Source organism: Chenopodium quinoa, unplaced genomic scaffold (assembly GCF_001683475.1).
Source record: "Chenopodium quinoa cultivar QQ74 unplaced genomic scaffold, ASM168347v1, whole genome shotgun sequence".
Lineage (NCBI taxonomy): Eukaryota > Viridiplantae > Streptophyta > Magnoliopsida > Caryophyllales > Amaranthaceae > Chenopodium > Chenopodium quinoa.
This window is the reverse complement of record NW_018742810.1, coordinates 1397447-1411232: the sequence shown is the minus strand read 5'-3', so window position 1 is coordinate 1411232 and position 13786 is coordinate 1397447. Positions and strand designations below refer to the sequence as shown.

General features: G+C 35.9%; 1 protein-coding gene across 2 annotated transcripts; it reads right to left on the bottom strand.

The window, feature by feature from the left end:
- Positions 1-1097: 1097 nt before the first annotated feature.
- Positions 1098-13130, bottom strand: LOC110725249 (protein TIC 40, chloroplastic-like). 2 transcript variants are annotated; one of them, XM_021904738.1, is made up of 12 exons: positions 12594-13130; positions 12371-12446; positions 10282-10609; positions 9873-9976; positions 9739-9790; positions 9294-9378; positions 8565-8605; positions 6113-6158; positions 5239-5333; positions 2798-2901; positions 2680-2727; positions 1098-2082 (listed from the first exon to the last, which is right to left on the bottom strand). In XM_021904738.1, exons 1-12 carry the CDS (start codon positions 12914-12916, stop codon positions 1984-1986), a joined length of 1401 nt encoding a protein of 466 aa, XP_021760430.1. In that variant the 5' UTR covers positions 12917-13130; the 3' UTR covers positions 1098-1983. The 2 variants fall into 2 exon arrangements, with proteins under 2 accessions (XP_021760430.1, XP_021760431.1); XM_021904739.1 differs by having other exon boundaries at positions 1098-2072; positions 12594-13129.
- Between the last annotated feature and the right edge of the window lie 656 nt (positions 13131-13786).

Here is a 13786-nt window from a genome sequence, read left to right as displayed (position 1 = left end):
TTGATTTGTCTTTCTCTATCTTATTTGTTTATAGATATGGGTCAAAATTTGTCATTCTGGTTGTGATCATTTAGGCTTTTAAGTAAAGCCATGCATTCCATAGTAAAGTCTTATTTGTTTTCTTCAATTCTATTTTACCTTAATTTCACTTCTTATAATGAAATTAACTTTAAATAAGGATTAATAAGTTCAGATAAGTTAAACTCGGTAAAAATAAGTTTATACAAGTTTTATTATGTGTTAATTAGAGTGACTCAAGTTCAATTTACAGCTAAAATAAATTCTGATAATGTCTACTCTATAATAAGTTCAAATAAGATGAGATAAGTGAAAACAAGTAAATAGAACACCCGCTAAATTTTTAAGTTAGGCGGTATAGCTAAAAGATTTGGCTAGACTAATTAACTTTTTGGTTTCACTATTTTTATTTTACTATTATTATTGGTTTAACTTATGAACAAAAACCTGTCAAACCGTCTTTTACAAGAAGTTATCTTCTGTAACACATTAAGCAAATATAATAGTTCTTTTTTTTTTTTTTACAAGAAATAAAGTAGGTCTTGATATAGTGGATGTTCAAAGAGCAAATCTTTAGTCCTAAAAAAAGAGAAAAAAAAAAAAAAAGCAAATCCTTAATACCTTAAAATTTGGCTAACCTGTAAAGAAAAAAGTAACACGCAATAATATTCACATGGCATAATATCACATCAAATTAATACAATCAACATCAAAACTTAGCTGGGAAATACAAATAATACAGTGAATAGTATACCCCCAAAAATCTATACCATATAATTTTGACAGAATCTTTTAAGCTTTTGGGACCAATAAGTCTACTCATATATCTATAATTCCTGTAATTTACTTTGATTATTTTTTTACTTTATGGACCGCCATTAAATATAGTAACAATGAAATCTCATAAATCTCCACTTTTGGTTAGAGTTGCGTAAGGGTATAAATTAACCTAAGTATTTGGTAGAATCTAACATACATTATCATAAATCTAGAAGATTAATATCATATTCTAATTCCTCAACTTTTGACTATTCCATGTTATATTATACGAGTAATCAGGAACCAATTATAGAGACTTATAGAGAGTAACCAATATTGAACAAAGTGGCTAACCAAAGGAAAATGGAAGCTTGGGACCAATATGCTATGCTAGTCTTACATTTGTGTTTGAGCACTTGTCATTAATGGTCTCAAAGTGCTGAAATCAGTCAAAAAGCTCGGTTGAACATGAGCACACGAAACGCCTACTAGTCTACTACATTGCCTTTGTGTTGTCTGAGAAATCGAACTTTGAATGTCTATTTCACTATAAGTGAAGGGGAAAGATGATGAGTAGGCCAAGATAGATCAGGTAAAATGAATATCAACAAGTCAGTTCCTTGTAAATGAAGTTCTGGTCATAGCTCCAGGATCCTGGCATAACTTCAAGAAACACCATCAAGAATGAAACATAATAGTGACAACCTGCAGACTGGACAAGGCAGATGCGGCTGTGCATCCCTTTGCCTCGTTATTTAGATGCAAGTAGTCATCAGTAAAATGGTTCCTTCTGTATGCTCCAGGTTTTTTTGGTTTATAACGATCAAACACAATGGAATTTAACCTCTCGCTGCTCATCACACTGAAATAATACCAGAAACCCAACTGTTTGTAGTAATTTTCACAACCATCATGCAGGAATATTCTATACAATTTGCAGTGAATATTATTGCTAATCTTGGACTTTTGAACTAATATCATCACTCCATAAAACAAAATCATGAGATCATTCGACTACATATTCATAACCCAATGACATAAAACACTACCTCATGAATTTACCAAAAATTTGCACAGGGCTGGACTAGTCCTCGATCAACAAATCTTTAGATATTTGACATCGGGTCACATTGTTGATCACATATCAAGGACTACGTACTGTGATTGCGCCCAAGTATGCAGAACTAACATTCTATCTTCCAACAGCTAGAGTAAAAACTTCCGGGCATAACCTATCAGAATGGACCTGCTGTCCCTGGGAAGAGCTGTTGTATTTTGTTGAAGACATCCATTACCTGACATAAACTTTACCAAATACATCATAAATATACCTCAGAATTCAGCAACTCCTAAATTTATTGGCTGGTTGTCTAGTCACAGAAGTGGATTTAACTTAATCTACAACATGCAACTAAAGCAGGTCTTACTACGGAGTATAAATTTTACAATTAATCTGTAACATTCAGGGAATAAGGGGTCAAAACTGGAAACAGTCTACTATTCTGGAATGTTTTGAAAACTGGAATTTGTCAAAACTAGTTAGGAGGAATAATTGGATAGTGTTGTGTTAAACTCTAGCTTTGTAGGCCATAGCTTAAGGTTTAAAATTTGCGTTGGCATTGCGCTTTGTTGTAAATGTACTGAAACCAGTGTACACTAATTTGCCTTCCCTTTGCAAAGCTGTAGGTTTAACATTGGAAAAGGGCTACCTTAGGATATGTTTTTGGATGTTACTTTGGGTTACAAAATACTACGTAGGTGATAAAAAATTAAATTTATCACAAGTTTCAGAATAGGTTATAAATGGTGATCATGCTGAAGCAGCACTAAAGATCGCAAGACATCAATAGAAAGCTAAAAATCCACAAAATGTATATTACTCCCTAATTTAACAACCATTACCTCCTTATCATTTTGATAATTGACAATATTCATGGGATTCTGAGAAACCTGCAATAGCAACAGGAGTCAGACGAGTTCACTAGAGAAAGAGTATGACTGTAAAATGAGAAGAACTTACATCCATTATGGCTTGTTGAACTCTGGGGTTCTGGAATGCCATGGCAACATCAGGATTAGCCATAATTTTTGAGATAACTTCTTCAGGAGTAAGTCCGATTTGGTCTAAAAAGATTACACAGAAAATTAGTCCATAAACAAAGATAGACCAAGAAGCTTTGAAGGTAATCACACTTTATCAATCACATGATTTCAATAATCAAATGGATTACAAATTTACAACCACAGTGAATCCAATTAAGCCAGAGATGTATTTCGTTACATGGGTTCCATGACAACTTGACAGGTGCCTGAGCACAAAATTGTAAATTATCACAGTACATCTAATGACTCTGGTAACCAGACAAAGGGATGTTAGTTTTTCCAGGAAGACATCTAACTAAATGGTAAGCCACACCATCTGTTACATCAAGGATGGATCCTCTTCAAATCAACCTAAAACATTCTTTTTGTCCAACCATCATCATTTATTATGTTTTTCAAACATAAAACTGATTCAGAAGTCATGGGATATTTCTATGAGGACTCGTGATCAGCAGCATATTGCAGCATGCTTAAAAAAAAGTCATAAATGGGGGGATCCTGTGTTCTAGTTCAGAAGCTACTGCATGTAACCTACATGCATGAAAGGGGCTTAAGGACCTTAGACCAGATAAGTGATCTATTTTACTTTGGAAGTGGATCCAGGTTATGATGAAGGAACAATGTCAATTAAAACATCAGAGTTTTGGGTTGAATTTTTTGAATTACTTCCTAGTTCAAGTTATTGACGTGTAATATTTGAATGGTGGTAGAGTGATCAAAGCCTCTCATATTCACCCCCCACCTCCCCTGTCCAACTTCATCAGACAAATTTAGAAATAGAAATCTGCAGCAACAAACAAGATAGATCAAAAAATGTTAGGGTACTTCATTCGGTTATTGGAGTATGATAACTTCTATATGATGGACTGGTGATTGATGAGAACCTTGATAAAAAAATAAAAATAAAAAAAAAATGAAAAAAAAAAAGCACTTTTTAAAAACTAGGTTGAAGTTTGGCATGTGGGGTTCTTGCTTTGTCCTTTTCCAAGCTTTTATGTCTATATCTCTTTCCAAAAATGGTATGAGGCAAGCTCGATGCGACCACACATGGAAAATGGGGGCAATCTTATTGGGATGGAGAGAGTACTATATAATAGAAAGGCCAAATTAGAAAATAACACCTGCTAAAGACCCCGATTTTGTTTTTAACACCTGTTAAAAAAAAAGTTTTATTATAACACCTCTAAAATCCCAAAATTTTGGTTTCACCACCCACTAACGGATTTTTGGATGGAAACCGTTAGTGAGGCCCGCCATGTACACGTGTCAGTTGTTTATTGGCTTAAAATTTTTTTTTTAAAAAAAAAAGAAAATTTAAAAAAAATATATATTGATTAATTAAAAAAACCACCCACCAGCCCCAACCACCCTCCCAGCCGCCTGTTCCGGCCGTCCTTACTGCCGGACTCCCCTGCCCCACAGCGCCGACCACCCAGACCGCCTCCCCTAGCGCCGACGCCCCCCTCCCCCTCCCCCAAACCACCAACCTCCCTTCCACCGTCACGAAAACCCTTGAAAACCAACCATCCCGCAACCCTCGAAAACCCTCTCTTTGCACCGGCACCACTTGCGGCCAGCCGCCTCTTCCCTTCCCCTTCCCTATTTCCTACCCTGATTCCTAATTTCCGGCGCCAATCACCAATTTCCGACACCTCCCTTGCTTCCCCCACCCCAACCTAGCCCAGAAACCTTAGTCGTCCGGAGCTTGGGACCGTTTTCGAAGGTGGGAAGGGAAGAGGTCGGTTTGTGGGTTGAGGGAAAGGAGGGGGGGCGGTTTTAGTGGTGTGGGAAGGGAGGGGGCGCCGGTTTCGGCGATGCGGGAAGGGAGGAGGTCCATTTAAGGGGGTTGCGTTGGGTTAAGGGTGATGGCGGTTTTCGAGGTGGGTTAAGGGTGGGGGAGCCGATTTCCGGTGTTAGAGGTGGTTCGGCGGCGAAAATCGATGGCTGGTGGTCGGTGGTTGGTTGGTTCTGGGGTAGGCAGGGGAGAAGGCCACCATTTGTGGCTGGCCGCAGGTGGTGCCGGTGCGGTGGCTGGCTGGATTAAGGGGTTAAGTTTTTTTTTTTTTAATTTTTTTTAAACCAATTAACAACTGACATGTGTACATGGTGGCCCCCATTAACGGTTTCCATCCAAAAATCCGTTAGTGGGTAGTGAAACCAAAATTTTGGGATTTTTGGAGGTGTTATAATAAAACTTTTTTTTTTAACAGGTGTTAAAAACAAAATCGGGGTCTTTAGCAGGTGTTATTTTCTAATTTGGCCTAATAGAAATGGAAAAATAGCCCTCGTTCAGAAAAAGGGAAAGGAAACTGTCTGAAAACAATGTCGCACTTAAAATTAAAAGTTAATGAAACTCACCAAACTGTTGCTTAACTTCTGGACTATTCAAATCAAAATTTTTTAGATTATCAACCATGCGGTTGTCCCATTCTGGGCTTCCTCCCATGTTGTCCCTGGGATATAAGCATAATGATCAGCACCTAATTCTTGAAACAAGATTAAAGCTCTAAAAAGGAAAAGGAAGGAAGACAACCATTACGTGAAGCATAACTACACCAGGGACAAATAAATCAACCAAGATTGCACGACAGATCTATAGTGGTAATAGCCTACTAAAACAGCAACTCAAACGATATGCCACAACAATAACTCCAAAAAGTAATTTAAATATATTTGTAAATAATAGCTGAAATTTTTGTTTAGAATATTTCATTGCTTAAAAGAAATGAGAATTTCTGAATAATATTAAAGGCTAAACTATACATCAAAATTTCATTTGTAGATACTTCGTACTACCAACACCAACGGGTACAAAGGGCTTCTTAATCAAAGTGTAAACATGGGTGTGGTGGGAAACTTAAAACTTTTAACAAACGGCTGATTTGATGATGGGAAAGAGATAACCAGAAGCAATTAGGGTGTAGAAACACATTATACATTGCACCTGCAGCCTAATTGTGCAATTCATCAGAATTCAACATATAGTTGCACCTCATAATTAACAGGCCTTCCAGTAGATCTCTAAAGTCCACTTTGGTGAAGTAAAGTTTTACGGAGTACATCCAGTGGTCATGCAAAACATATGTTATATCCTATATGGAGTACATATAAATTTAGAAAATGGCATAACATAGAAAAAGAGCAAAACCATATATTCTTATGATCAATTTTTAAAACTTGAAATGATAGCATCATATAGAACAAACATGGACAGCATAATAGTGAAACTCACAGCATTTCTTGCAGCTGTTGACGGTATACTGGATTTTGTAGCATCCCTGCAATAGAGTTAAGTTAGCATTTACTGTAACTTATTTGCAGAATTCCCAACAAGGAGAGTAAATAGGAGAAGATCACCATATACTCCCACTGTCCCAACATAAACTTTCACTTATGGTGCAATAGTGCAAGACATAAAATTACTTGCCAGAATTCCTTTTTAAAGGGAATAACTTGTGTAAAATAAAAAAAAATTTATGGGTATGGAAAGGAAGCTTCCTTCATTCAGCCAATAGCCTCCGAGAAGGATCCCTGGCTCCCAAACTAAGGTCACTCACTGAACAATACAGCTTAACACATAAGAAATGTAATTAGAAGGTACACCCTCTGTCCCTTTAAGTTTGAACCATTTGTCCCTTTGAGCTTGCCCCATACCCATAAAATAAGTTGTCTTCACTTGATAGCCCACGTAACTCTACTGGGTTTGTGATATAATCAAGGCAATTAACTCTTAAAAATAGGTATAGGTGGGCTCAACTCACTTAATCTATATCTTTTTTTTTTTTTTTACTGATCTTAATGTTTTTTTTTTTTCACTTGTCTCTTTTACCAAACCCACTCCCACTCTCTCTCTCTCTCTCTCTCTCTCTCTCTCTCTCTCTCTCTCTCTCTCTCTACACCTTGTTTTATGGTGATATGGTCTGTGACTCTGGGTTACTAACTTAGATCTAAACATAACTATTTTGACAGTTGTAATAGTTAGAGATATGAGATCAAATCATATCGGAAAATATATCTATATTTTCCGATATGATTTGATCTCATATCTCTAACATAATGGCATTGGTGCTGGTCATAATTTGGGGTTTCTTCTCATACCCTGCATTCAAATTCGGGTTTCTTCTCCTAGTTCACCTTTGTACTCCTCCATTTATAATTTCCTCAAATTGTTGTGTATTAATCATGAGATCAGAATACTGCATTGATTCCAATGGTAATCTCAAACTAATCCCAAGTAAAGTCAGGTGAAGAAAAGTAATAGCAGCCCCAATTTCTTTCTCATGCTTAGTCTACTAATTTAAGTTGGCAAAAGGACAAATCACAACCCTACATACTCAAACTTTGCCAAAGGCTTAAAAAAGTGAAAATTAATCTATGGCAGCTATGGGGCAATCCAAAAGGGAAAGAGGAGTAATAATTATGCCTAGTCAGCTTCCCAAGAACCAATAAACAATCTCAAATCTCAAAGGAAGCAAGAGGGTAGCCTCTTTAGATTGATCTATCACCTCTTAAGGTATTAAGGATGAGCACCATCGACTAAACCTGATATTCCGAGAAAAGCCCAGAATCATTCTCAAAGGATCAACAACAAAGCCAAGCCACAGAAGTAGAAAAGTTTGATAATACTATAGAGGAATAGGTTGATATTGGTCAAATTCACCTATGAAAAATCCAATTTGAAGATTATACCACAGGCAAGCCTAGGAAAATCTTCTGAGAGCAACTATAAATTTTTCTTGAGATTGAACAATGGTGCTCATGAAATATATTCAAGATTTCCATGATAAATCTAGGCAAACTTGTGTTAAAGGATCCCAACTACTAATCAACCTTCCAAGGTCACTCGAGGTTAATTGGTTTATCAAACCAAGACATTGAATTTGGAAATCACCCTTGGAAAAACTCAATTAAAGGAACAAGTCATGCTAAAATAACCCATCAACTATAGTCACATTTTCTCATAAAAACATGGTAGAAGCCTCATCGAATTGATAATAATATTTGAACCAACAAAAAAATTCATAATCCAGATTCCAGAAGCACCCCTTCCAATTAAGGTTTTCATTTTGCAAACATATCCCATTGTCTTACTTTCCATCCTGTGCACATCTATCACATGTAACTGATGTGCATACTGTTTTGTCATATAGTTACCACCACTTACCTCAAAGAACCAAAATTCAGCAACCAATTGTCAAGGATTTGATTGTTATAAGTTTACCTAGCCAACCTAACTCTAAAGGTTGTACCTATCCAGAACCAAATTGCACCAAGTATTGCCTAACCTGATTTTGATTTGACCCAGCTGAAATAATTGTATGACTTATATTGTTTGATTTATCATAATAAGCTAATTGACTAACAAATCACTCAAAATTTGACCCAGGTCGACCTATTTGCCAACAGTATTTTTGAGAGATGGTGGTCATGCATGGTTGCTCATGATTATGCATGTTTTGTTGGAATGCTGAACATTCCTCCTCTTAATCAACTAAAAAATATAGTAAGCAGGAAGGAGTAGCTGCCAATAGTGCAAAGGAAATCCAAAAGCTAAATTGTCCATTGCAAGCTTTTCCAGGATTTCAATTCTGAATAAAAAGCTTTAATTTTAGTAAATGAAATCTAACAATACACCATATGTTAAGAATTAAAGCAGGCTAGAGGAGGTGAATCAGCAGGCTTACACTTAAAGGTAGCTGGGTCCCTCATCTCTGCAGGCAAATGTCTGCAACAAAAATATAAAAATAATTTTAAAATATCTCCATGTTGTTCATTTCTAGATTGTAGCATATCAAGTTTAAACTTCATTGCTTATAAAAAAAAAAAAGCCCAAGCTAGATCAGGCAGCACATTCATGCCATACCACATTCAAATGACAAGGGAAAGAGAAGAGTAAACTCAATTCCACAGATACTCCAGTATTATCATTGAGAATTTCTCTCTTAGTTCCAAATTGTTTACTAGATTTGAAATTTGTGACACTTGCATAGTAGAAATCAATATATTTAAAAGCAATGCCTTGAAAACTTTTTTATCCGTAAAATGGACAACAAAGTCAATTTCTGATTAATTACAGTTACTAACAATTTGTTTGCAAAGCTTCTTGTCAAAATGAGTTGGAAGCTAACAGTGCTGAGCAGATAAGCAATATAATGAAGGTGATATGGAGGAATAAAGTTAAGGATTAGAGAGAGATATAACATCTAAGCTCCTCTTATATTTCCTAATATAATAGTTGTGTCTAAATTAGAAGTGGGTGCGTGGGTCTGTTCAAAAAAAAAAAAGAAGAAGTGGGTGCGTGGGTAGTTGCACGAGAGAGAGAGAGAGAGAGAGACTAACAGCAGTTTTAAATTTAAGGCCATAAAGATTGTTAAACTAATACACTATAAGATCACAATGTAAAGAGACATTACGGGAAAACCATCTTCTGCACAGTTGGATCCTCCATCATTTTCTCCAAAGTGTCCACAGATAGCAAAGAACCATTCTTTCCTGGGGCTGGGAGGACAATAAAAAAATCACAAAAGTCATTCCATGATTTAATGAGGGAAAAAAACATAAAAAAAATCATGCTCAGCTAGCAAATACGTACAACAGAAGTAAGCTTATGAGGTTGGCTGTTCATCTATATCATCAAACTAGTCATTTCATCAAACTAGTACAAATTTACACAATGTACAAGTATACAATCTAAACACCTAATGGAAACAAAGCTCAAGCAGAATCAATTTCCTCATTACTTTTCAAAGAGTGACATGGCTTCCACATTGTCAACAGCAACCTTCTCTACTGCAATTATCCTCTATTGGTCAATTATACCTTGGGTATAAAAAATATGTATATCATCCGAGGACTTACGAGTAGATTGGGCCTGCTCCGAAGTATTTGAAGCAGCTCCATTTTGTACTACCTGTATATAATGAAGTTAGACATACCAAACGCATATCATAAATACTGTGCCAAACATATTGCTGATCCACAATAATCACTACCTCAGCAAAGTTTGCATTCTCAGATGATGTTGCCGAAGATGAATTGCTATAGTTCTCAAATGCAGTGTTTTGAAAAGTTTCTTCAGGAGAGACATCTACAAACGCTGCATATAAAAAGGATTCCACTTAATGAAAATGAAACGGCTGTCTTTAATAAGCATTAAGATAGAATGGTGTGTACTGAAGAAGCACATTTTCAGCATACTAAAGATGCTACATCATGTTAGCAGCTTGTAAAAACCAAGTAGCAGCTTGTAAAAACCAAGTTTTCAAAAACCCGTCAAATCACGAGAGATAACCCAGAAAGTTTTAAAAATAAAAAATAAAGCAGCTTTTATAAAAAAAAATTGCATTGAAATTTATAAAAATCAGGAAGTCAGGAACCACTAATTGAAGCAAGTAACAATACCAGATCTTTTTTCTTCAGTCTTAGTTTCAGTTTCATCTTCAAAAACTGCAGGCCCTGAAGGTTCTGTTTTAGTTGCAGAAACATCAACTGACACAGTGGCTTCAGAAGCAGCAGGAGAAGGAGAGGTAGCCCGGCTGGGTGCAGAAGAGGCATTCAGCTCTATTGTAGATGGTCGTTGGTAAGAAAAACCAGAAGTACTAGAGCCTGCTGTAGGTGGAGGTGGGAATGGGAAAGGTGAGCCAGTAGAAATGGCCGCATTACTAAATTGATTATCTTTTGAGCCCATCTGATTCATCATAGTCTTAACAGCTACTTGCATTGCTTTTTTCTGACAGAATCAAAAGTTCAGTTCCACAAAAAAAATAACAAAAAAAAGGTTTGCAAGCAATAGATACATGAAGCTATAATTTCCATAACCCGGGACAACATAAGCCTAGAAATAGTCAAGAATGAGACAAGTCAATTGATCCATAGGCAACAATAAACATAGTAATCATGAAATAATCAGGATACTAAACCTCTGCATGAATGATTTTTATAAGCCAGACATACACACAACGCAATGCTATATGCCAAGTAATAAGGCAGATTTTTTGGTGAGTGATGACAACACTTTGCAGGGTCCAAAAATTCCCCAAAACAACATCAGTTATCAATTGAAAGGTCTTGTAAGCAACAAAGCTTAAATGTATTTGACATCAACAACTAGTGACAATCCAATATGGGTCCTACATGTGAGAGGTTATAAAGATAAAGTATTTTTTGAAAATAAAATAGTTAAAGGTAAAGAGCTTCAAATTTAAGTTATGTAATTTAATTCTTAAGCAATATCAAAGGAAAGAGAGAAACAGGAAGGGGAAAAAAAAAGAAAAATCATTAGTATAAATAACAAACTAATAATGCATATTTAACACACAACACATAAGAGAAAGAGGAGAACCTAGGATTTCAGGACACTATATAGATGTGAATGGTGGAAGAGGATCTTAAATGATGACTGCCAGAGATCAAATATATGGTTCCAGAAGCCAAGTCCATCTTACTTGTTGTTCTTATTGTTGTTCTTAAAGGCAGATCCCCATAAGATAGCTAGGTTGTGGCCCTGCTGTTAATTCTAAATATCCAACTATTGACCACACTTACATAGCCATTGGAACACCTCGATACGTCCAACTTAGAAAACTAATTTCAGGGAGTTCCAGATACTCAGAACTAATTCTAATTTCAAATTTTCAAAGTTATATGAAAATCAAAATTTTTATAACTGTTAATATACATTCCATGTTCAGTGTTTTCACCGCCAATTCGCCAAAGTTGTCATTAATACATTCTTGAATTAGCAAATCCCATTGCATACCCCCTATGAGTGTGGTGGTAACTAGTAAGCACACCCTGTGCATCTACGACTGTTGAAATACGAATATAACCATAGCTAACGATTGATGCAAAGCAGCTGTTATAAGAAAGATGTATTTCCAAATTGTGTCCACAATTTCGTTTTAAACCTCATTAATAATTTTGATATGTATTACGAAGACATGCATCAAGTACCCGCTATAGCATTTGATCATTAGCTATCTCAAGACCAATCAATTCTCTCAATAGAGCACTCCATTAAAGGTTCAATAGAATAAATGGCTCATTGTGTTGGCATGAAAGCATATAAGGCCTTTATTTCCTCTCTTTACTCTCTTCTCTGTCACTCTTTCAGCTTTCATATAAAATATCGAACCCGCTATAGCATTAACTGTCTTCTCCACAACTCCAAAAGGGTTTTAAAATCTTAAGTAATAAACACCAGCCACCAGTTCAAACGCAGATCATAGTAGATGCCATAACAGTCTAACTTGATTCTTTCAGCAGGAATATAATAAGACTATTCAAATAGAGAATTGTGCTATGTGAAAGTTCACAAAATAGTTGTGGCAATTCCAAGAAGCATGATAAGATGTTAATGTATAGCGTGGATTTGAGAACTCGAAACAAATTGCATAATTGCAAACTCAATCACTTTCATCCTTCAATTTATACAAATAATTGACACACATACAAATCAATTAGCCAGTTCCTAAAACCAAACAAAACTTACCTGCGTCCATGAAGAAACAAAGGAGAAAATCGCAGAGATGCCAACACCAACTCCAATCCAAAACAAAGGTGACCCACTACAAACCCACATCAACACAAGTTAGAATTAAACAATTTGAAACTAAATTCAATCCCTAAAAATAAAATTAAAATTAAAAAAAAAATAATAACAGCAAAAAAAGGCATTAAAAACCCAAAAATATAAGAAAAATCAGAGAAATTACAATTGAGAAGAGGAAGGTGGAGGATAAGATTGTGGATTAACACCAACAGAAGTAGTTGTCTCTTGAGAAGTTGCAGAAGTACTTGCAAATAATTCAGCCCCATTATCTTTCTTCTCATTCTTAGAAGATTTTCTCCTGGAATTTGGGGTGGAGAAAGCAAATAAGATGGTTTTTGATCTGGGTTTTGAAACTAAGAGAAACCCACTTGGTTTAGGGGGTAAAAGAGGGAGCCCAAAGCACTGTGTGGTTGAAAGGGTTCTATAATTTGGGGAATAGCTTAATCCCATTACAGGTTTTGATGAAACTAGGGCTAAATTTTCCATCTTTTTTGGATTCAGATAATAAGAAATCCCAGAATTGAAGATTGGAGTTATTGAAAATGGTGGTTGATTGTGAATTGGAGGATGAAGATGCTAAAAAGTTGCGAGTTTTAGCTCAGTGAGTGGAGAGAGAGAAAGAGAGTGTTGCCGTATTGGCTTCAGTGGGACAGATAATCAACGAAATTGAGAAGAAGAGAGTGCACAGCAATGGGTTGAAGTGAAGATGGCCTCGCTATCTCTATTTTCTTGGGCTGTCAATATGGCCAGTTCCAATATCCGTCCCTCGCCCAGAGTTGATCATGGATCGGGTCGGATAAAGTCCTTGTAGAGATGGCAAAAAGTCGTGTTATGTCGTGTTTATGTTTGGTCCCGTGTCAATTTTGTGTTGTTCACAAAATCTACCAAAAACTATGTAAAATGTAGGATAATTGCATAATTTAACCATTTTATCTAAACGGGTCGTGTTTGAGTTGGTTTCGTGTCGTGTCGATTTTGCGTTTTCTCACTGTAATTTTGTGTTCGTGTCTGCCGATTTCGGTCGTGTTGTTGTGTCGTGTCATGTCATAGATTGCTAGCTCTAGTTTTCTGGATAGAGGTTTTTTTTTTTAAATTGTTTATCTTTGTTATTAAATTTTATATGAAGTACTAAGAGCAAATTCAATAATTGTAGCTAGGGACTTGCTTGTAATATTAAATAATCCCTAACTATTAGCTTAACCATTGGAGTTAGAAAATGCAATTAGCTTGGCAAAAAACAAGCCAAAAAAAAAAGAAAAATAAAATGAAATATAAAAAAGTTAATTAAGGAGGTTAGGTTTACTTATTTAATAGTAAGCTAATAGCTAGCTATTGGAGCTTAAATTAGCTAAAAAG

Excerpts from the sequence above, each read along its gene's own strand:
- LOC110725249 (XM_021904738.1), bottom strand. The coding sequence starts at position 12,916 with ATGGAAAATTTAGCCCTAGTTTCATCAAAACCTGTAATGGGATTAAGC. Across the intron at positions 9,791-9,872 it reads AGAATGCAAACTTTGCTGAG|GTAGTACAAAATGGAGCTGC; the intron begins GTAGTGATTATT and ends CATTATATACAG. Across the intron at positions 8,606-9,293 it reads GTGCAGAAGATGGTTTTCCC|ACATTTGCCTGCAGAGATGA; the intron begins GTAATGTCTCTT and ends TTTTTGTTGCAG.